This window comes from Pogona vitticeps, chromosome 2 (genome assembly GCF_051106095.1).
Source record: "Pogona vitticeps strain Pit_001003342236 chromosome 2, PviZW2.1, whole genome shotgun sequence".
Lineage (NCBI taxonomy): Eukaryota > Metazoa > Chordata > Lepidosauria > Squamata > Agamidae > Pogona > Pogona vitticeps.
The window spans coordinates 186,911,873-186,936,984 of record NC_135784.1 but is presented as its reverse complement, the minus strand read 5'-3'; the positions used below and the strand labels follow the sequence as shown (position 1 = coordinate 186,936,984).

General features: G+C 39.3%; 1 protein-coding gene across 2 annotated transcripts in view; it reads left to right on the top strand.

Annotated features, from left to right (window-relative positions):
- The first annotated feature begins 2,443 nt into the window (after positions 1-2,443).
- Positions 2,444-25,112, top strand: part of LOC110069780 (alpha-2-macroglobulin-like protein 1) — an 84,765-nt gene continuing 62,096 nt past the window's right edge. The window contains exons 1-10 of one of the 2 annotated variants that reach the window (XM_072991652.2): positions 2,444-2,601; positions 8,520-8,706; positions 11,899-11,943; positions 12,571-12,712; positions 14,184-14,236; positions 16,182-16,202; positions 17,409-17,571; positions 18,522-18,606; positions 20,198-20,324; positions 20,721-20,835. In XM_072991652.2, coding sequence (XP_072847753.2) covers positions 2,534-2,601; positions 8,520-8,706; positions 11,899-11,943; positions 12,571-12,712; positions 14,184-14,236; positions 16,182-16,202; positions 17,409-17,571; positions 18,522-18,606; positions 20,198-20,324; positions 20,721-20,835 — 1,006 coding nt within the window. In that variant the 5' untranslated portion in view covers positions 2,444-2,533. Of the gene's footprint in view, positions 2,602-3,020; positions 3,085-8,519; positions 8,707-11,898; positions 11,944-12,570; positions 12,713-14,183; positions 14,237-16,181; positions 16,203-17,408; positions 17,572-18,521; positions 18,607-20,197; positions 20,325-20,720; positions 20,836-25,112 lie in introns of those variants that run through there. The other variant, XM_078386670.1, reaches the window with a different exon arrangement.

Sequence of the window (25,112 nt, the reverse complement as noted above, 5' to 3'; positions counted from 1 at the left end):
CCTCAGAACACATTCCTAAAAGCCAGCAGTCATTCCTCCTACATTTGCAAATCTGATTACCCCCCCCCCCGCTGCTATCTGGTGGTATGATTTGTTTTGTATCACTCGACAACTTTCAGCTAGGAACACGCGCCAAGATATTCCACTTCTTTCTCTTTCTCTATGTCTGACGAAGTGGACTTGTCCACAAAAACTCACATAAAAAATATAAAGTAATATAAAATATATTAGTCTTTAAGGTACCACCACATTTTTGTCTTTTTATTTATTTTACTGTATTTTATCCTTTTTTAAACGTTTATTTTCTTTTTACTTATAATCTTTGAAATACATATTCAATGGGGGGAGCGGGAGCGAATGTTTTTCATTCATCACAACAAACTTTCCACTTCCATTCTCCTTAACTCTGAGGAGCTAGTTTGAAAAAAAAAAATAGAAAGACGCTGCTTCCCATCTTTAGTGAAAAAAGGAACCAGGCACTTTTTCATAGTTTATCACTCTCACCAGTTTACAGGCATGCTAACTCATCAGCCTGATTCAAGTAGTGCTGTAGAAGACTATTGAATGATAGGTCTTTATTGCTTTTATTTCACACAACATTGAAAGTGGGGTTTTCTTCCCAGTCGGCTATTCCTGGCTGAAATTACAGTGGGTGGGGATTCAAATGCACTGGGTTTTCAAAATCCCCACAGCTTGATAATAGAATTTACTAGCTGTTTAGTTATCCGTTGGAATATCCAGAGGGGTGTTACTACGATGAGAAACAGGAAAATTGCCCAGTAAATTTTAACCAGTCCTACCAAGGAATAAGCAGAGAAGCAAAGTTTGACAAATAATTTGCTTTCAAATGTCACAGGCATCTGGCGGCTGAAAAACTGACGCAGAATATCACTAGAAACAATATACCAAAGTACAGACAGGCAAGAAGTGACATGGAAGCTGCTGCGGTCAAGCAGGACACGGAGAACACAGGAAGGACATGGATTTGCACGTTAAACTTTTCCTTCTCCATGTCTGTCATCTTTGAAATTTTCTATCAGTGCTTTACCGTGATGAAGTAAGCTCAGCTATGATTCCATGTTTGCACTTAAAATATGCATAATTGAACAAAACACGCTTCAGATATTTAAACTAGATGTAAATGGTTCTACATGTTCAGGGGAAAAAATGTGTTTAACATGCTCATGAATTTCCATGCAGAGATTGTAGGCTTCCAAGGTCAACAGCAAAGTGGGTGGTGGAACTGGGGAAAATATAGGAAAATGAAGACTGAAAATGAAACAGTTCCTCCACTTAATATGTGTTTGCTTATTAAGAGGACCACAGGTTGGGATCAAGGGAAGCATATGTTCTAACATCCTTTACAGGCAGCTGCCAGGAGCGACAGCAACAGGGAACGGTAGCCTTGATAAATAAACCTGAAAGCAGGCAAGTAAAACACAGAACAAACTTTCATCTTGTGCCAGCTTCGATTGGTCACTGACCCAACAATTGCACTCATTCCACGTTTAGCTGTCCTTGCTGCACTAAAAAAAATCCACATCGCAGCTATTTTTTACCTGAGGGAACTTTAGTTTTGGGGACACTTGTAGAGCCAGTTTCACAATTGATTTGGCAGCCTTAGTAAGCGGAATGCAGATATGCCGGGTGGGGCCCTTCTGAACCAATCAATATGCATGTCCTTGAGTGCTTGCAACCCACAGATCCCATACCCTGAGTTCACCCTTTGCTGTCAGTCTGTGCTAATTCTCAAATTATATTGCTTGAGCACAAGCTCTTCATACGACACCTGGATTTCATATGCTGCTGATTTTCTGCAGGTGGCGGCGGTGGCAAGGCTAACTGCTATCAAACATAACTGGTTTGCTTCTAGCTCCACATTTAAAAGAGAGGAAGCTGAATATTTAATAGAAGATACTGTGTGGCTATCTCTAAAATATTTAAATATAGAGAATGAAATGCACTGTCTTCTCGCTGGCAGAGGAAGAAGGAGACAGTATTCTTAATGCAAAGAACAAACTGTATTTGACCTGGAGTCTTCTTGTTCCAACACTCTAGCCTATGACCATATGGGCTTTCTCAAATCAATTGTTGCTACAGGAATAATTCCAAAATAATAAGTATAGAATAATTGTACAAACACAATGTACCATTGCTTAATTGACACAGTATGAGTGCCTGGATTTTAAGAACTAGAATATGGCAACTCTGATTATGTTGAGAATGGCTTTCCTTCAAGATCAAGCCTTAAGCCGTTCTTCCTGTGTTGTTTCCAATGATCCACAAGTAAGGACTCTGAACTGTCACTGTCCCACCTGCCAAAACCCCTCTACCTGGAACAGATGTTGCAGGAGAATCAATATGGGTGTCACTGACCCAGAAAGACAAACTTCATACACCCACATAGTAGCTATGTTTGTTGCAACAGAGGGGGTTTTAGGAGGGTATTTAGATCTTTGCACCAGGACTCCAGGGCTGACTGTTCGGAACGCAGGACTGAACATAATCTGTGCTGCCCATTACAGTTGAAACTATGGGGCCAGCCACAATTCTCCAGACCCTGTTTGCACTGTCATTCACAACTATAGTCATCTCAGATCCGTAAGACTTTTTTTGCTTTTGATTTCTCATTTCATTTCATTTGCTGGGCAAATTCTATGCACTAGTCTATGTTTCTCCTGTCATTGTTTTTACTGTGATTCACTCCTTTGGGGAATGTACAAAGTCAAGCTTTATTTAAGGAAGAAGAGACAATGAATGTCTGCATTTTATTTTTCAATTTTAACCTCTACACATATTGCCTTAGAATTAATCTGTGTTTCTGAAGTCAGGGTTTTGAAGTCTACAGTGATAGTTTATGTAGTTGAATCTTACCACCTTATGTCCTCACTGGGTGTATTGCTCTGTTATTTCTATTGCTCTGTTATTTCTATTTCTATTGCTACAGCTTCCAAACTGTGGAAGCCAGTTGATGTTCAGTTCTATTTGTTTACATGGTAGTTAACATGGTAGAAACAGAGGCTGAAGCGTACTGAAAATTCTAGGACGGAGCACCCGGGCTGCTGGTACATTCCTGCTGGACAAGTAATCTAAACTTTAAATATTGTCTTTCCATGATGCAAGCTGCCTTGTTTCTTTTTTAAGGAGAAAGGCAGGATAAAAATATTTTAAATTAAAAAAAATAGATTATGGTCAAATGTAATGTAACGATAGAAATAAAATCTGGCTCCAAGCATGCGGAAATGATTACTACTACAGTGGGGTCTTGACTTGAGAACTTAATCCGTATTGGAAGGCGGTTCTCAAGTCAAAAAGTCTGTAAGTCAAGTCTCCATTGACCTACAGTGCATTGAAAACCGATTAATCCCGTAACAGGCCGTTTTTGTTCCATTTTGGTTTTTTTCTGGTCTGTAAGTCAAATCTCAGTCTGCAAGTCAAACCTAAATTTTGCGGCCAGAGAAGTCTGTAACTCAAAAAGTCTGTAAGTCAAGCCGTCTGTAAGTCAAGGGTCCACTGTATGTCACAGGATGAACTGCAACACAGCAGTAGCCATTATACCTGGCTTTTCTATTAATTCCAGAACACAAAATCCACTTCAGAGTTTGGATTCTGTGAAAACAGGTCACTTGTGTAATGAACAGCTGAGTTTCTTTGTTGATATATATTTTGTATAATTGTTCTGTTATGGTGTGTGTATGTAAGAGCATATGCAAAGAATTATGGACAGGTTTGGAATACCTGGCTACAAAATATATTTTTTTCATATGGACAACGATGAGCTTGTGGTTGTAGAATGAGGTTATGAGAGTGAGCCAGAAAGACAGAGGCAGGAATGTGCATGAGAACTGTGGAGAGAGACTATGAAGGAGGATTATGCTACTGTACTTAAAGAGTAGTTTAAGATTAATTACATTGATGACACTAGAATAACTCAAGGATGAGAAGGAGTAGCAATCTGGCATCAATAATAGTATTCAATAAATTCATCCATTTTCCAAAATAACTTTGCCGATCACCTGGTCATTTATGCCACTGAAGTTGAAGGAAAAACTTTATGCACATACAATAGTGATAGTCTGGGTATGTTCAGAACCAGGGTGATAGCAGTTACCCTGAGAGAACATGGAAGTACAGTGGTGCCTCGCTTAACGAGTGCCTCGCTGAGCGATGAAATCGCTTAACGAGGCACTCTGGGCCATCGCTGGAGCATTCGCTCAGCGATGGCCCCTATGGGGTTTTTTCGCTTTGCGAAGATCGCTAAGCGATTCGCTTAGCGATCTTCGCATAACGAAGCCGGGGAGAACAGCTGATCGGCGGTTCCAAAATGGCCACCGGAAGGTCCGCGTCGCATTTTCGCGCCCTGCCCTCGCTTAACGAGGGCGCGAAAATGGCGGCGCTATGAAGAAACATCGCTGAACGGTGAGTTTTCAAGCCATAGGAACGCATTGAACGAAGTTCAATGCGTTTCTATGGCTTTTTAAATTCCGTTTAGCGATGTTTCGCTATAGCGAAGGTTAATCCGGAACGGATTAACCTCGCTATGCGAGGCACCACTGTATTGAGGTGAATTTCTGTCTGGGGTAAGGGAATGCCAGAGGTGATGGTTATCAGTGGTGGGAGGGACAACCAAACAGAAGCTGAATCCTTTCTGGGCATGTGTGAGGAAGATTGTCTACTATCATTAAGATAGGAGAATCTCATTTTGTGAGAATAAAAGAATTTTTTTTTCCAAATTGGTTCCTTTTCAAAGGAAATTGGTACATACTTTCATATGTGGTGGGAATGTGAAAAAGTACAAAGATTTTGGAAGCTAATCTTTAAAGAACTAAATGACATGTGAAAACGATATAGAATTAAATCCTGAGATAGCTCTGTTATCAATATTTGAGAATGTGGAATATGATAAGATGACTAGACCAATTTATTAACAGCAGCAAGAATTGATGCCTTTGAATTGATGCCTTTGAATTGTGGTGCTGGAGGAGGCTCTTGAGAATCCCCTGGACTGCAAGGAGAACAAACCTATCAGTTCTAAAGGAAATCAACCCTGAATGCTCACTTGAAGGACAGATCCTGAAGCTGAGGCTCCAGTACTTTGGCCATCTCATGAGAAGAAAAGAGTCCTTGGAAAAAACCTTGATGTTAGGAAGGTGTGATGGCAAGAGGAGAAGGGGACGACCGAGGATGAGATGGCTGGACAGTGTCTGCGAAGCAACCAACATGAACCTGACACAACTCCGGGAGGCAGTAGAAGACAGGAGGGCCTGGCGTGCTCTGGTCCATGGGGTCACGAAGAGTCGGACACGACTAAACGACTAAACACACAGATTAATAATAGCTAGGAATTGGAAATCAAAGTCTGAATTTCAAATGGAAGAGTCATATAATGAAATATGGAACATTGCTATAAAGTTAACTTGTAATTTAAAGGTTAAGAAAGGAGAGATGGAAAAGAATAATTTCTACCGCATTTCCCTGAAAATAAGACAGGGTCTTATATTAATTTTTGCTCCAAAAAACACATTAGGGCTTATTTTCAGGGGATGTTTTATTTTACAATCATGTCATCTTCTTCTGGTTGCTGCCCAATAGTGGAGGGCGGGGTTTCACTTAATTAGGGCTTATATTTTGGGTAGGGTTTATATTACGAGCACCCTGAAAAATCATACTAGGGCTTAATTTCAGGTTTGTTTGTTTGTTTGTTTGTTTATACCCCGCCCATCTAGTCAATCGACTACTCTGGGCAGCTTCCAGCATATATAATAACAAAATTTTAAACATCAATAAACAAGTGGTTCAAGTTGGAAAAATAAGGAAAAAGAGGAAGAAGAAAGAAAATAATCAAGTGTTGACTGGAGGGAAGGTTAGGTCTTACTTTCGGGAAAACAAGATATGATATATGGGGCAGATTTCTTGAACATGTGTTAACAAGAGGAAAAGGGGAAGATCCAAATCAAGAATCAATGCAGTTCTGGAGAAGAAGACAATAAAGGAAGAAGAATAGAGGAAGAAGAGGATTACTGCAAGATATCCCAACTGTGGTGGTGGGAAACACAGTTGATTTGTATTTTGGTCTGTGTAGTTTATGTTTATGTTGTAGTTTAGGAAAAATAAATAAATAAATAAATAAATAAATAAATAAATAAATAAATAAATAAATAAATAAATAAATAAATAAATAAATAAATAAATACACAGTAGAAATAAGGAAATGTCTGCATTGGGAATGGCCATTGTGTTGCTGATTATCCAAGGACAACCCAGTAATAAAGACATGCCATAAAGTCAATTCTTACCAACGGCGACTCTTTACTAGACACAGAGTACTAAGAAGTAGTTCACTGTTCCCTTCTTCTGGGAGCGCTAGGACTAGGCAGCTTGCCCAAGGCTACTCAGAGAGACTCATCCAGATTCTGGTTCTGCAACTAGGTACCCACTTGAATGAGTTATCCATCCAGCCACTGAAGTATTACCTACCTAATCCCTGGGCCAGTGGCTGTACAATCCAACTGAAATCCACGCTAGAAACTCTTAGCAACGTGACCGCTCCATGCCCTATAGTTGTTTAAATTGTACACCTTCAATACTGGGCTGTGCGCGGGCTTGTCGCAGTAATTGCTTATAGAGTTGAAGCAATTGTAGCTTTGAACAATTCAAGAAACTATGCCTTTGAACAGTTTAACATACCAGTTAAAACCAACTGCAGAGTCTGCTGGATCTGGGCAAGATTAATAATTAGGCAACACTGTCCCCCGTTAGTGTCATATTGACTGAACGATAAAAATAAACAATTCACCCTGAAGAAATGTATCCTATGATGGATTTTTTTTTATTATATGGAGAATATAAAAAAAGCTTGAAGATACTCTAAATTTGCCCAAAGCACATTCAGTTACATAGACTGCAAAAATGGTTAAGTAGGGATTTAGAAGTTCCTTCTTCCAGGTTTGTGACCTTCCCATGAGCATATTAGAGAATTCATCAAATACCATAGTAGAAGTGTAATGTGTTGCTTTCGCATGCAGTTACATGAATTTACTCAGTCCTGAAAACAGTAGCATTTCTTGATATGTGTCCAGAAATGTCAAAACTCAATATATATAGAAAGAGGAAAGCAAGTTTTGCTTACCTCTTGTCCAGAAAAGACATCCTGGAATCCTTTTAAAGTGGAGGTGGGCAGCTTGCAGCAACCCCCAGTATCCCTGGGATCTCCTAGCACCCCTGGTGCCCCCAATTTTGGTGGAAAAATTGTTCAAAAAGTGTCTCCTGTGGTCTAGGAGCTGTGGTGGATAATCCTGAATTGTTTAGAAGTCTTCCAGAATTCCTGAGGTGGCCACATCCCTGAATATTGTTGGGTTTAAAAAATGCTTTGAGTCCAGCAGAGGACTATCATTTTTGTAAGAGAAATCTATGGGAGTGTGAGGTTGGAGGAGTGGATATGGTCCTCCAAATTCTGGGACAGACATTTGTTCCCGATTCCAGACTGCTGGAGCCCTGTTTTACAAAAATATCATAGCATAGGATGCCTTCATGATGGTGTCATCTCATGTTATAAAAGGAAAAATAACATTTTTTAAAGTTCTCGGTTCCTCTGGCAAAGTCCTGAAAAAGAGAGAAACGGTTGGAGAGATCCCACAGACACAGGTAATTAGCAAATACAGGTAGCAGGTTTATTGGAAAAGGAAGGAAGGAAGGAAGGAAGGAAGGAAGGAAGGAAGGAAGGAAGGAAGGAAGGAAGGAAGGAAGGAAGGAAGGAAGGAAGGAAGGAAGGAAGGAAGGAAGGAAGGAAGGAAGGAAGGAAGGAAGGAAGGAAGGAAGGAAGGAAGGAAAAGAGAGGTCTTGCAAGACAGAGTGCAAGGGGTCAAAGACCAGAACAAGCAGCTCAAAGGTTAGAGAAGTCCATACATACTCAATACAGTTCTTGATCATTTTCTTTTGCAAAATGTGTAGCAAGGGCGCACAAATTTTTTAGACCCAGGTAATATATCTGATGCCTGGGCAGTCCCTGGGGACTCTCAGGCACTAGATATACAGTATTAAACTACTCTTTAAGTAGTATAATCCTTCATAGTGTGATTCTGTGGAAGATCGCAGAGGCGGAATGGAAGACTGCTTCTCCATGACTGAGACCCAGTTAGAACTGCTGCTTTCTTATTATTTTATTTTATTTTATTTTATTAGATTTTTGCCCTGCCCCCCCTAGACAGTGTCTACTTCTTACCAGCACTAGCACCAGATAGGCAGTGATACCAATCACTCACGTAAGGGAGCAATTTGTCAGAGAAAGGAATCAGTGATGGGGGCCTTGGGGACCACAGACAGCCTAAAGCCCATAGGTTCTACACACTGAATTTGCAGCTAAGCAAATATAATTTCAAGAATATGTGGAGTTCTTCAGACTGCTTGTAGGCTGCCAATTGACCCTCTTTGCCTAAGAAATTGATTGAGGCATGTCCCAGAGTCTGCACAGTGTTCTTACTCATTGACTTGTCCAAATTTTCTGTTGCTTTCCCTTCCAGTCACTATCTGGTAGCCTTCCCTGCAGTTATCCATTCTACTAGCACTGAACAGTTCTGTATCCTCCTACGAACCCTTCCAGAGACAGTCCATGTGAGTGTAACACTGGAGATGTTTCCATCCCAGAACCACACACTGCTGGACAAGGAAGTAGAGAATCCGGGGATCTATGAGTGCCATCACTTTCAGGTAAACTTCCTAATAGAGTATATTTACCATAAGAAGGGTCCTGATAACTAGGGGAAGTCAACGTTGCACCTCTGCCTCAGGCAAGAAATATACCAGGAGCAGGTTAACCTGATGGCACAGGCAGTTTTCCAGATCACATTACTATTATTTTTACTATCCCTATACATACCTCTTAGTTTATTGATATCCAAGCAAATTTTGCACTTTAAGCATATCACATGACTATTGCACAAACAGAAATGTTAATATTGAACTCAGATTAAAAAAGAATATTTTTTCTCTAGTCATCTGGCCTTCTGGACAAAACGTCCATGACCACATTCTGAGATCCTTTTACACTGTGGATTTCAAAATCAAAGTCTTGCAAAATCAGTGCCCATCTCATAAGTTTACTGCTATTAGATTTCATAGTTCTAGCCACACCAAAGGGGAATGGTGCAGAGGACGAATTTCCTTCCCCAAATGTAGGGCTTCAGCTTTCGCAGCATCCATACAATAGCTAGACACTCTTTTTCAATAGTGGATAAATGTCTCTCACCAGTTTGAAGTTTCTTGCTTATGTAGATCACTGGATGTAGATTCCTGCTGTCCTCTGTCTGGCACAGCACAGCTCCCAGTCCCATGTTTGATGCATCCATGTAAATGATGAACTCACGGTCAAAGTCTGGTGCAATAAGGACACGATTTGAAGTCAGTGCCATCTTCAGAGAATCAAAGGCCACCTGGCCTTCTGATGTCCACTGGATGTTTTCAGCTTGCTCTTTTCAGGTCAAGTTTGTTAACGAAGCAACTATTTCACTAAACTTCGGGACAAAATGTCTATAATATCCAGCTAACCCAAGGAACGCTTGGATTTTCTTTTTAGAAGTCAGGATGGGCTAAAGTATCAATAGCTTCTATCTTTGTATCTAAGGGTTTGATCATCCCCCCTCCAACTAGATGCCCCAGGTACCTTATTTCAGAGTTCCCAATTTGACAAACCGGCATCACATAACCTTTGCAACATGACCTCTAGATGGGATTTATGTTCCTCCCAGGTCTAGCTAAAAATACCAATGTCATCCATGTAAGCCATAGTGAACTCTCTCAGACCGTACGGGGTTTTATCTACCCTTTGGAGAATATAATTGACATCATTAATTTTGAAGACCACTGTGTATGGTCTGATTCACACTAACTGCAACTTATTTCCTTTTATGGGTCTCAACATTAATACTTCTTCTCCAGGACTGAATGTTATTTCTCGGGCTTTTTTGTTGTACCAACTTTCTGTCTACTTAGGGCCCCCTTTAAGTTTTCCCCATCTATCTCTAGGGATCTTTGTAAGGTGTTCATTAAATTATCCATGTATTCTACAATTAACTCAGGATCCCTTTCTTTATAATCTTTCCAGTTCTGTCATAACAAATCTAGAAGCCCTAAGCCCTCTTACTTTATGACCAAACAAAAGTTCAAAAGGACTAAAACCTGTGGTTTCTTGTGGAATATCTTGATAAGCATATAGCAGTGGTTGTAATTTATTATCCCAGTCATTTGGATTTTCTGCCATATACAGACGTAGCATTCTCTTTAATTCCATTAAATTTTTGCACTAAGCCATTCATTTGGGGGTGGTAAGGAGATAGTCACTTCATTCATTTGGAAGTAAAGGAAGTTCCTAAATCTCTTATTATTTTTGACGCAAAGCCCATTTGACACATATAACTAATTAATGGATCTGCCACAGTTTCAGTCTCTATGTTTCTTAAGGGGACTGCTTCTGGGTATCTGGTGCAAAAATAAATAATGGATAAAATATACTTATTTCCTCATCTAGTCACCCTGGATAGGGGTCCCACCACGTCCAGACCTAAAAGTTGGAAAGGGGTCGAGATAATAGGCAATGGGCATAGCTTAGCTCTTGTTTTGTTATTTCCAGTACCTCACTTCTGGCAAATATCACAGGTTTGGCAATATTGCTTAATTTTCTGCCCCATCTCTGGCCAATAATAATTCTGTGCGACCCTTTGCTTAGTGCCTATGTGTGCTCCAAATACATCTTCATGTGCTTTTTCCACAATCTTTTCTTGGTATTTAACAGGAACAATTAGCTGTTTGTGGGGTCCTTATCCACCCCTACAAGGTGCCATTAAAATGTCTCTATACAATAGGTCTTGGTCCACACAATACCTCTCTGGATGTTCAGGGGACAGTGGAATGGGATTCTCCTTAACTTTTTCAAAGAAATAATTTAAGGTGCTATCTTCCTTTTGTTCCTTAATAAAGGAGGAACTATTTGGATTTTTCATCAACACCGAATCAGCAGTCTCCCTTATTTCAAGATATTCCTCTAAACTGGGTCTTTCAACAAGAGTTTCAGTGGTTGGGATTCCCATTCTTTCTTCAGTCGCTACAATCTGCTTCCCCTGAGAGCGGGTTACCATGCAAACACTCTGCACATGCTTTGAGAAATCCAAACCAATCAGACAAAGAGCTGGCATTTGATCTGACACAGCTACATTCCATATACCAGACCACCCATGGTAATTCAATGCTCCTCTAGTCATTGGCAATATTACAGAATCAGAACTTACCCCTTTGAGAGTGATCCTCTTCTGTTCCAACATGTTTTCTTTAGGAATTATGTCTGTGTGACAGATAGTCACTTGGGAACATGAGTCCCTAAGACCAAGATCCTTATTCTTGTTTCTAAAGGCACACACTAAAGCTGATAGTGTAGCATGATTTTTGTTAGCAAAATCCTCTTACTCTTCTTCTTTTCAGAATGTATTTTCAAATAGAAATAGGAATTGTGTATTCCTATCCAGTATACATTGAGTAAGAAGGTTGAAATGAGGGTTATGGGAAATCGTTTAAAGAAAGCTAAACATTCATTAAACCAGGGGCTAGGGGCCAAATTTATGCCCTGAGCCCATAAATTATCACATTCAGTTGCTTTGGATTGGCATTGGGTCCAAAGCAAATGTGATAAAAAGAACCACAATTCCTCTATGTGTGCAACAACAAAAATTTTATTTAAAATATATATTGGGAGCTCTTAGAGGGGGTAAAATTACATGGTGATATAGTTTGCAAGGCACATTTTGTCCACCCATGCATTAAATTTATTCGTAGATACCAACTGAGGATTTGACTGTAAAAATGTGACTAAATATATGTGGTGTTCTCCCATTTGCCTCTCATTCTCTTTAGGTTCCACCCTTTCCTCCTGGCAAAAAAAAGTTTGGCCAAGATTCTGTAAGTCTCATGTCTCTGAGTCAGTCTTCTTTGTTGCATTTTGTATTGCAAAAATTGTTGCGGAGGGGGGGAAATTGGAGTACAAAATATTTTTAAATGGCTTAGGATGAATAGTGACATTGGGAAAATAAATGTCAATGAAGGAACTATGCACCAAAATGGATGTAATGTTAGAATATCATTAGAAGAAGCAATTTGTCAATTGTCTGGTTGTAATACCATAAGATTATCTGAACTCTCATAGCTTGAAAATCAGCTTGCTTCGCCTTGTGTTCATTATCAGAATGTAAATACAGGTTTTCTTTGCACTGAATCTTGAATTATATCCTTAAAATGCTACCATGCTTCATCTTCTAATGATATGTTATTGGTATCATCTAGTTTGATGACACCAATAACAACACAAGGTTGAGAAAAGATAAGAAGACAAAATGTTTATCAAGGGAAGAATTACAAACTGAGTGAAATTTACTCTCTATATGCTTGAGAGGAAAGAGGAAATTTGATAGCCGTGCAAGGTCCAGTTTTCAATTAATTCCCAAACGTCTTTTTCACCTAAGAAATTATTGTTTGATCTCGCTCCTCTTGTCAACACCAGTTTTTCTTTCCCTTTGTTGCATTGTAAAGGAAGAAGTAGCCCATGCTCATATCCTTATCCAAAAGGGCGACAGTGTGAGATTTGAGGGCCGGAAGAAGGTGCTTGTGGAGAACCCTTATAGAAAGACTCTTACAGTGCTAGACAAACCCTTTTATAAGCCTGGGGAAACAGGTAGGTGTGAGTGACTAAGATGAACCTGAAAGAAGAATGCAGTTGCTTTTCCATCTCTTGGTGTGGGAAGGTATAGAACAATGTTATTAACAAGTACGAACTGGGTAAACCAGATAAGGATTTCCAAAGTTAAGCTGTTAAATCAACATAGATTTCCTCCTAAGAACTGAAATCTTACTGATCTTCTAGATCAGTGTTAAATAATAAGCTACAGGAAATCAAAAGGTTGGCACAGAAATGAGGAAGAGCTAGCATCCATCAACATGCAAAAATTAGGCCATATGTTGTATCCGTGAGGTTTGCACTGAAATTCAGTCTCAAATGGAGATAAGAAATGGCAGCATCTACAGCTCCATGTATTATTTCTGTATTTCCCTGACTATTTTGCTCCTTATTAGAAAATCAGGCAAGTGATCGGCAGCCTAAGAAATGGAAAAATATTGCTGCTATGTTCACAGTAGAAGTTTGGTCTGCATTACAAATTAAATACTTTATTTTTTTGTCACATTATGAATAATAGTCTGAAAAGACAAGTCTCTTGTGTGGAATCTCTGCATGTCACAATATATACAGTATATCACAGAAGTGAGTACACCCCCTCACATTTCATAAATATTTTAGTATATTTTTTTCATGTGAAAATATTGAAGAAATAACACTTGGCTACAATGTAAAGCAGTTAATATATAGCTTGTGTAACAGTGTAAATGTGTTGTCCCTTCAAAATAACGCAACACACAGCCATTAATGTCTAAACCACTGGCAGTAAAAGTGAGGACACCCCCAAGTGACAATGTCCAAATTGGGCCTAAGTAGCCATTTTCCCTCCCATTAGTGTCACAAGTCTCAGGTGTGAAGGAGGAGCAGGTGTTATCACTCTCACTCTCTCAGACTGGTCACTCGAAGTTCCACATGGCACCTCACGGTAATGAAATATCTGAGGATCAGAAAAAATGAATTGTTGCTCTACATAAAGATGGCCTTGTCTTCAGGCTGAAATGTCTGCAGTGCTGTTCAGTCTCTTTATTAAAGGGCTTGGATTAATATTTCAAGAGAATGGCCATCTTTCAGAGATGTTTCAGCTGTTAATTTCTGCTACTGGCTCTGGATTGACTTTGATGTCCCTTAAGATCCTTTCAAGCTGTATAAGTCAAAGCTTCAGATTAGCTATTTTTGAAAGTCGGAATAGTTCCTGACTTTTCAGACATCTGAACATGCAGTGTGAACACCTGCTAGATGTTGACAGTAGCAGGTTATTTTCTAGAGCCTGGAATGAAGAAGTGAGGCTGGAAACAACTGTAACATAAGCAAGTCACATAGAGCATCGAGGGGAAAATCCATTTAACTTTTAGCAGCAAAACATGACAAAAAGAAAGTGTAGAAGGAAGAAAGAGTAAATATATGAGAAATGGCTAATCAAGGAACAAGTATCTGAAAAAGTAATAAGTATTGTCTCTGCTATATTTTTCAGTAAAGTTTCGAATTGTGAGGCTCAATGAAGAATTTAAGGCCCTTGATGAAACTGTAAGTGTTACTATTACAGGAAGAATACAGGAAAGCGTCACCAAAATTGTTGTTGTGTGGGTCTATTGCAAGGCAGGCTTTAGTCCCTTAAATAGCCAACACACACACCATAAGTGGAGTAAAAAGGCCACAACTTCATTAATTACAACAGGAGTTAAAACTGGAAAGCATTGGGTTGGATCCTGTTCACTGGGAGGCCTGACTGCCTCTTAGTGTGGCACCACTGGCTCAACAGGACCTTTCATGTAAGACCACTTGAAATGGCTGGTTTCTGGAGACCATGTGGATGTATGCAACTCTGTGGCTCCTCACTGTACAAGGGCAGGGGCAATCTGTCCCACCCAAGCTGGGACAGTCCCCCCCCCCTTTTGCTGGTTCCCTTTTTTCAGGGATTCCATACCAAGCAGAACATGCAGGTCCCCACTCGCTGCCCTCTGAACACCTGAACCCATCCTAATGCCCCAAACCAGCCCTTGAGTTGTGACAATGAAGGAGGGGAAAACCTTCAAGCAGTGCAACCATGAACCTCTAACTAAAATGCAACCAGCATGTCTGAAGAAAAGGGTGGGGAGGGAAGGGAAAAGCTGCTCCAAGGAACTGGGGTTTGGAAGGCCGTGGTTCGCTCTTTTAACATTGGTGAGTGGGTTGGGGTGCAAGTCCACCCCTTCTGGTCCACCAACCCACCTCCCTGCCCCCTTCCATCATGCTGGCCTATCCCAGCTGGCCTGTGTGACCCTTTGGGTGGGTAGCCAGTCAGTGGCCTTCTGTTGACATCACCACATGGCTGCCGCCACAGTGACCCGGCCACCTCTTCGCCACAATGTGGGACCCCAGCTAAGTCTGGGTTCCGTCTATGTACAATGAAAACATCAAGAATCATAATAATTTCTTTAGATCAAAAACAAAACAAAACAAAACCAGGTGGTCCTTACACAGCAAGGGTAATAATACCATTATTGGGCAACTAATTAAAAAAAAATACTAGCTTTCAATCCAGTCTTCAACAAAAAGTCTCAGAGGTCATGGCAATGTCTATGCCAGGTCTTCTTCTTCAAGTTCCAAAATGCAGACTCCATAGACAAGTATGGAGCGTGGGTTTCAAATTCCATCCCGATGGTCATTTGTTGGATCATATCTCCCAACTCACCAAGCAAAAGACTCACCAGGTTTGTGAAAGGAGGGAGAACCAAAAAAATAAAGAGAAACTGTATTGTTGTGGTCCAACAACTTTTTCCAGGTCCACAAGTTCCTCCCGCACCCTTTATAAATACAGAAAGTAACATTCTTCCAGGGTAGTTTTTTCCCATTGCTGTGGCACTATGCAGAGAAGACCAACACCTGGTGAAACTCTTATCTTTTAACAATAATGATGTATAGAGATATTTTTTGATGTCTAGACGGGAAACCCTGGAGGGACAGCAAACGGATTTGATGTGTACAGATTCAGAGGTGTACAGTTGGCAAGGGGATTGTTTTAGAGACTGATTTATGCTATCCAGACCCTGCAAAGAAAAAGTGCACATTTTCTGCAAATAAAAGCCCCCCCACCTGCCTGGCATTCTGCAGATAGGTATCTCAGCAAAAATGGTGAAATAGAAAGAGGTCACCATGCTGTTCGTCGTGTATGTTCCTTGGCACCAAACAGTAGTGCCTTCACTTTGGGAAAGACAGAATTGAAGATGAGGAAGGCAAATAAGCTAAGGAGGGTCTCGCTTCTCCTCTTCAGACTTATAGCCCACAGAGATGGTTGCCGTTGCAGCCCTCATGCTACAACACCACCATTAGCTTTTCAATGATGATGGCAAGAGAAGGCAGCTGGCTGTTTGTTTCTTGGCAGTTCTGTAGAAATGCTGGAGGGGTTGGAAATTCTGTTTCTTATGATGCTTATTCTCTCTCTCTCTCTCTCTCTCTCTCTCTCTCTCTCTCTCTCTCTCATCATTTGCAGATCCCTTTGATTGAACTAAAAGTGAGTAACCATGAATATTCCTCTCGACATATTCTTTTGTGCTTCTTTTGGTATATATGGTAACTAGAACATTAAAGCCTATCTACACTACCTTTTAAAAATATATATATTTTCAAGTAGAAGTAAGAATGGTATCATGCAACATATAAGGTATTACATCAAAAGGTAAAGGGCTGAGGGTTATGAGAAAGAAATAGGGGAATGGAGTAGAAAACAAAGAGTATAACCCTGATAGTACTTTCCAGATTGGTACAGAGATAATTTTTATTTTATTTTATTTATATCCCGCCTGTCTGGTCGGTTAAGACCACTCTAGGTGGCTAAATCTGTTATTCATTCATCTGTGTGGTATTTTAATTTCTATCATGAATTACATTTAAAGTAACATGACTCTATCTCCTACTTCACAAACGAAGAGATGTGGGTGTCTGAATTTCAAAGCCATGACCATTTCCTCTCAGCTGGAGCGCAGGGAGCCCATGAGGGAAAACAGGCAACGGGTCTGAACTTTCCACAGATGTTCAGAGGGAGAAAAAGAAATGGAGTTGGAAGGGGGAATCCCATAGTGTGTTGTGCATGTGTATACATGCATGCACATTTCAATAAGATCACAAAGATTGCCATAAAAAGATTGGCAGGAAAGAAGGGAGACTGTCGGTCTGAATGCAGCTTGCATCACATCTATGGCACATGGTGAACTCCCAAAATATTCTGCAACCCCTGTGAGAACACTCACTGCAATTAAACATGTAATACAGGCTTCAAATCAAATCAAACTCAAGCTGAATTTTTCCAGTTTGTTTCTCCAATGGAGTTCTCTCTCTCTCTCTCTCTCTCTCTCTCTCTCTCTCTCTCTCTCTCTCTCACACACACACACACACACACACACACACACACACACACACACACACCCCTCTCCAAATAATTTAAGATACTCAGCATGAGATCTGTGAATTTAAACACATTTGATGATGACAATCAATGGCGAACATTGCAGTTCTTTGTTGCAAAAAAAGGGAAATAGCATTTGTATGACTCTGTGTGATTTGTTAATCCCATTTAGCAATGACAGCCTGGGAGTTAATTTTTGCATTGTTGTCACATGCCATACTCTGTTTAAAAAGAAGATAGATATTTGTGGTAAGATTTTCCACATTTCTCCAATGTTTAAAGTTAGAATTCTTTTGCCTTTCTTCTTATGTACAGGATTCTAATGAGAACAGGATTGGACAATGGACTGATGTGAAGCCTCATCATGGCATTATAGATTTGTCCTTCCCCCTGGCCTCTGAAACAGCCTTGGGAGAATACACTATCAAAATTGAGGGAATAGATAAAGCCGAACAAAATTTCAAAGTGGAGGAATATGGTAAGATTCAGAGGACTTCTCCTAAGAATTGTTCAACGGTTCAAAGGAAGCACTTTCCTACTGTGGTGCACTTTCATTGATGCACAGTAGATGTGTGCAAACTGGATTTTTTTTTTACTCCAACTCCTAGAATTCCCTAGGCAAAATTCTGTGACACCCACCAATGGACACATACAGACATTATAATTCAAAGCAGGGCAGCTACCATGGCCCACGCTGAAGTAGGTTTTATTCTGCATTAGAGATGGCGCCCCAAAAATCCAAATTGTCTTGCCCTTATGGACATCTGTAGCATTTTGAATGGATAGTTAAGTATGGCCACTTGAAGACTGACAAAATTAGTATTGACTTAATAGGGACTGACTTTCCTAGAACAATGCAGAACTAGATGATCAGAAAAAAGACCTGGAATAAACCAGGTATCAGTTCAGGTTCAGAATCAAACATGAATATGACTTCTACATTACACCAGCCCAACAGTTGCCTGCCATAAATAATGCCCATCTTAAAACCCCATGCCCACCCTAAAACCCACAATTTTTTATTATTATTATTATTATTATTATTATTATTATTATTATTATTATTATTATTATTATTATTATTATTATTATTATTATTATTATTATTATTATTATTATTATTATTATTATTATTATTATTATTATTATTATTATTATTTTATTTTATTTTATTTTATTTTATTTTATTTTATAAATGTACATGATATAGGGGAAGGCATCCTTAAAACTGAGAGATCTATTAAAAACTACTGTATTTCTTCCCATGAAGCTACAGTACAGTCACAATTCTCCATGTTCTCATCATTCAATGATGCCCTTAACCTTTCACTTTGCCAGTTCCTATCTGTTTATCGACAGCAAAAGTCCAATAGGTTTTAGATCATGTGGATTCTTCTGTTTGGGTTATTTTTACCCTCTCCATTACAGTGCCAGTTAAATTTGAAGTGTTGCTTGAATTACCCCACCTAATCACCACAGCAGATGAGGAAATCCACGTCAAAGTGCAAGGCAGGTTTGTAAAAACTTACAATCTTCTCATGCTTTTATTTTATGCCATTGCTTGAAATTAGCGTTTCATTTTCAGTAAGGAGCACAGGATAGATGGATCTCCATTTCTAAACAAATCGAAGGTGAATTTTCCATGTAACTGTTTGCTTAAAAGAAAATTACGGTTCTACCAATTAGACTTAAGCCTGTATTTACATTTTATGGCCAATCAGTCACCAAAGCATGCTAAATACAAGATAAGTAATAGATAAGAAAAATGTTTTTATTACAACTCCCAAAGATGGGCAACATCTTTCATAACTTAGAATGTCTCTCCAGAATGCATGCTAAGCACACTAAATGCAAGCTATAAGAACAACTGCTTGTTATGGCAAAATCCTAGACAGAAATACTGTATGTCTTTTGCAGCTGTCATATACAGAAACTGGAATCCAGACACCCATTTTCTCTTACTTGCTCACCTAATACAGAACTTCTTGAAAACACGCCACTCATTTTCCAACCAAAAAGATATTTGCTATGAGAAACAGTAGTTCATTTATGGGGTTCCTAAGTTGATTGATAAACAAATAACAAAGACCAATCAAATCAAATGAGATTAGATGAAATATTTTTATTCAAATGATTCTAGTTTTGTCCCTGTGTTAAGGTCTGCCATGTTCCTCCTGTCCATTTTGAATACATTCACTGGTTTGTGTTTATTTTTAAAGTAAATTTTAAAAAAGAGAAGTTTTTTTTTTTTTTAAAAAAGAAAAGAACCTTCTTGTTTTGTTTGTTCAAAACAGTTGTTTCGGTTTAAAGAACTGCTGTTTCAGTTTGTAAAAGAAAAATCATGCAACATGCTGCTTTACTCAGGTATAGAGAGGGCTTTTTTTAAAAAATCCTTTGCCTGTCTACAAATTGCCAATTGAGAAACTGCCTGGAGTCGTGGGTGCCTGGCATACTACTCAGTCAGGTAAATATTAAAAAAAACCATTAAATGAAGTGATTCGTTACATCAGTGACAATCTAGCAGGCATGAAAAGAATAAATTCACTACTGCTGACCCGCCATAGACAATCAGGAAAAGAGTTCAGTTTCTGATATCCTGAAGCAGCTTGTAAACAACTTCAGAATATGAGATATTGACACTGGAAGGAGCTGCAACACTATAGTTTAGGAGATTCTAAGCAACCACACTCACTGAGGATGGAGTAAACTGCAGCCCTCCAACCTATATTAAATGTAGTAGAGCACCGTGACAGGGGTTCCAAAAGGTGCAGGCTGGGATAAATTTCTCTGCTTCAGTGACATCCATGTGTGAATGTTGGAAGTAAAGAGTGGACCAACCCGACTCAACAGTGCACCAAACAGCAGAACAAATGCCCCCAAGGACAGCCTCTAAGAATTGATTTTTCAACAATAGGGAGGCTTTTAATATTTGGAAAGCAGCTTCTTTTCCATTTCCAGAAATAAACTTTACAGCTGATTTTGTTCCCCTTCTTGTTTCTATCTCCTTGTGCTGCCCACTACATTTTTTTTCTTAAGTTATCATGGCCATTAATTGTTTAGGTTTAAACATGGCTTTAACTGGTTGTTTCTACCTTCTGATACAGGTACACATATGGGAAGCCTGTTCATGGAAAAGTACATCTCCATTTGACTCGTGATGTGTCATTTTATTTTTTTGAAGATGAACAATTGGGAAGAGAGGGTTCCATTCATCTGAATTACACAGGCCAGGTAAAAACAACACCACAGAACGAAACGTTAAGACAAGGTGCTACCACCCCAAACTGCCTCACTGAGTCTTTCACCTTGCCCTCAATTCTCAATCAATCAGACCAAATTGGATCAGGAGAGGAAGAGAACTGCTTGATAATGTCATTTTGATTTATAGGAAGGGGTTTCTGATGACATCTATCCAAATCACCTCTTTGGGCAGTCAAATAGTTTTTCATATCTTTTAAAATAAGCATCTCTGAAGTAAATATATTTCATAACAGGTCACCTTCGCACTTCAACAACAGTGGGAATTTGTGCACAAGATATGCATTAACCAAGCTGTGGTAAACGTTTGCTAATGAACATGAACAGAAGGCAACACTGCTCATTAACGTTTCTTCTCTGCATCCCCAGACAGACAAGACTGGTTGTGCTTCTTTTACGATCAATGCAACAGGCCTTCATCTGTCTCAAAGAGGTTATGACAGTTACATTAAGCTTTCAGCGGATTTAGAAGAAGAAGGAACAGGTATATGTATAAAACAATAATAATTTTAAAAAGCAGAGGAAAATTTTATTTTATTTCCTTGTAATCTTAATACTCTTTCTCTGCAGATGTATTTTTCTTTGAGCCCCACTTTTTTTTTCATAACTGTAGTTGCTTTCTTTCATAAACGCAGCTGTTTTTACATGATCAGATTTTGTATGGTATATTTTCAGAACGTGGATTACACTTCTCTCTTCAACAAGGGAGGTTAGAGTTGGGGCACTAGATCCCTGTGTAGTTCAAAATCCAGGTACAAACTTTTACACCCTCCTCAAACATAATAAATTGCATTATATTTGGGGGGGGGGTTATAAGAGCATCACATGAATTACATAAGAGTATAATAATATTCTGTCCTTTAGCTGCCTTTAACCAGTCGCCAGCTAAAGGAAAGAAAAAGCCTATTACAGAAGGGGCAAAACAGAGGCTCAATCTTCCCTCCCCCGCACAAGGAAGCATTAAAAAAAATCTATGTACTGTAACTAAGACTATGCTGCACAGACTCATATAATTCAAAGGAGACATGTATTTTTCTAAGTTTGCTAGCAGTCACAAAGCACCCATGCATTCTGAAGCAGGTTTGCTGTATTCCAATCCTCTAAATCTGAGCAGCATGATTAGACATTATCGAGGTGACACTATTTCCATATTACGTGAATATTAAATTCTTTTTTTAAAAAAACCCTTTGGTTTATGAATGTGGGATCTTGTGTTTCTGTACTCATGATTTAAAAGGCCTGGGAAAGGCCTAATATGCTGCACAATATCATTCTCGCGTTGCCAACAGGAAAAACGATGCCAGGCTTTACATAGCAAAGGGCAGCCTGAATGTTGACAACACCAATGAGAACAGTCAAGATGGTCTACAAGATAACCTCTTGTGCTCAGCACTATTCACACTGGATGAAAAACAGTCCTACCAATTGCTTTGTGTTTGGGTGAGAAGTGGTAAATTGATGAAAAAAGGAGTTAGCTTCTAGTATTTTCCCTTGCATGGTGTCACTTTGTGAACAGTAGTGGTGCCGGGGGATTCCTGTTCAACACTTTGCCCATTAGCCTGTGGAGCCTTTCTTAGTTCCATGATTCACCACACTGTTTCATAGATACATGAACAACCTGAAAGAGGCTGTCCAGAATTTTATGGTCTGGTACCACCAGTCTGCTGATCCACGAGGATACATGCTTTAGATTGGTGTTTTTTCACTGCAATTTCTTTGCTTTAGTGTGGAGGTAGAGATGTGGCCTATGATTGGACTGCAGTTTGAGGATGATCCTACATAAAAATCATGTGGATCCATGAAGACAGTACATCAGATCTATGTTTTTGCACCACTGCAAAGCCATGCACTGGGGGACCCGTGATAGTTGTGGTGAAGTCTATGGGGACAGATGGGGCCTAAGATTGGATAGTGGTTCAGGGATTCTCCTGCATAAAAATAATATGGATCCATGAGGATCCATGGGTGGGATAAATGTTTTTGCACCACTGCAAAGCCACATGGTTTCTGTGATGCAGTCTATGGGTGCAAATGGAAGCTATGATCTGACAGTGGTTTAAGGAGGATTACATTAAAATCATATGACATCATGTGCATCCATTTTCTTTGCACCACTGTGGAGTCATGCGTCAAAAGAGCCATGATTTCTGTGGTGTAGTCTGTGGGCATAGATGGGATCTATGATTTAATGGTGATTTGGCTAGGATCATACAAAAGAATCATATGAAATCATCAGAATCCATTCTTGATTTCATGGATCTGCACTTCACACAGACTGTTCAAAACCAGTATTTTCACAGCTTAAAAGAGTGAGTTTCTGAATGTTATGCTATTATTTAAAATTTATTTTAAAGTACTTGTAAGTAAATGAGGTAAACATACTCCTCAGTAAACCAGGTAAACTTATTCATGAGTAAACAAGGTAAATGTATGAGTAAATCGGCTAAACTTTTTTTATGAGTAAGCCAGGTAAACGTACCCATGCATAGCTGTGCCTAGTTTACTCATAAATTTACCTTATTTACTTATGAGTAAGTTTATCTGGTTTACTCACAAGTATTTTAAAAGAAATATTTAAAACTTAGTCATGAGTAAACCAGGTAAAACTTGCTTTGAGATCATTCCCAGCCACAAATATATTTTTAAATATGTTCACAGGCTGAAGTTAAAAAGGTTTTGCCAGAAAGTAGTTAAATACTTTCTTCCACATTGAATGCCCCGGAGGGGTTAAAAGTGACAGACTTTTGACACTGCCTTGTATAACTGCCTAGCTGACTCCAGATACATTGTGACTAGTCCAATTGCAATACTATGCAAACAGTTGCCCTTTAGAATGTTGTTATTTTTAAAAAAATGACAGTGATTTCAGAGGTTAAAAGCACTCATTACCAAACATGAGTTAGAGCCATGAATGGCTCAATTTCAGTGAAAGGGAAAAAAAAGAAATTAAATTGGAGTGTTTTATTTCAGTTATGCAAAGTTTGTCTTATCAGTGTATTTCATCTGTTTTCAATCGGCTGCAGTTTCAGGTCTCTTCCTTCTGCACAGGGTAAAAACAGTGTTACCTTAAAAAAATCATAGCTTGAAAACCATTTGCCCAAACATCCCCAAATTTGTCACAGGACAAGAGCAGATATTCTGCTACATCTATGCCAAATTTGGTGCTGTTCCAAGGTCAAGTTTCGTATTATAATTTTTTGTTTGGGGCATCCCTATTTTTGACTTGGCTTATGAAATGCTTTCTACTCTAAGAGCACAGTATATGACTCAACCGGGCTTCCTCTTAAAAAGAAAAATTAATTTTAGACAGCCCACCGCTCCACTGAGACAGCTGGGCTTTCTTTCTTTCTTTCTTTCTTTCTTTCTTTCTTTCTTTCTTTCTTTCTTTCTTTCTTTCTTTCTTTCTTTCTTTCTTTCTTTCTTTCTTTATTTATTTATTTATTTATTTATTTATTTATTTATTTATTTATTTATTTATTGAGTTAGGCAGACACATTTTTAAACAGTCATCAGGTGGCAGACTGAGCAGCCATTTTGCTGGTTGGTGCCCATTTCTAAATTGCATTTTAATTAGCATATAGTTTGATCATTTTTTAATGTTTACCTTAATATGTTCTTTATTCTATTCTTTTTAATATTGTGAGCTACCTTGGGTCCCCTTATTGGGAGAAAATGGCCTATAGATAAAACATATTAAAAACCCCCACAAACAATAAATAAATAAATAAATATTAGTTACTGAACAGGATTTCAGCTCATGTAAATAAAAGGAGTGAAGGAAATACAGTGGTGCCTCGCTTAGCGATCGCTCCGTTGAGCGATGAATTCGCATAGCGAGGGGGTCCGGGCCATCGCTGGAGCGTTCGCTCAGCGATGGCCCCTACGGCGTTTTTTCGCTGTGCGACGATCGCTAAGCGATTCGCTTAGCGATTTTCGCACAACGAAGCGGGGGAAAACAGCTGATCGGCGGTTCCAAAATGGCCGCCACAACTTTTCCCGCCGCGCCCTCGCTTTGGGAGGGCCCAAAAATGGCCGCCCCTATGGAGAAGCTTCGCTCAACGGTAAGTTTAGGGCCCATTGGAATGCATTAAACCAAGTTTAATGCGTTTTAATGGGTTTTTTTGTTCCGTTGAGCGATGGTTTCGCATAGCGAAGGTTAATCCGGAACGGATTAACCTCGCTATGCGAGGCACCATTGTATTGATAGGGGAAGGCTCTGAGGCTGGCTAATTAATTCTCACAAAAAATGATTGAAACAGTGATTCTGTGTTCTGCCTTCTATGAGGTTCTCTAAGGGCTAGCATTTGTGTGTGTGTGTTTGTGTCTGTCTGTGTGTTTAATGAATACCTGGAATTCAGGTAGGCTCACAAGTTCAACAAGCATCAAGCCATAAGCCTAATTCTATCTGGCCCTTGAAGTATTAGGGCATCTATATTCTGATCCACATGACAAACTGGAGGCATCTTAAGTGGGTCACATGAAGGAAATGTCACTCCGTATATGCAAAAAATCTGTATAAAACGTGTGACTTATTGTGTAAAAAATGTAGGCTCCTCACAGTTCCCGCTTCATGCCAAAGCTCTACATAGGGGAGGCAAAGCCTCATGCACAGGTAGATGTATTTTAGTGGGATTCTAAACTACAGCAATCACACTCATTTAGCAGATGTTGGCCAATGTACCTCTGAATTCCGGTCTAGCCCTTGCATAGCTTCTTTACTGAAACAGAGTAACTCAGTCATAGGTAACCAGAAGGTCCGGT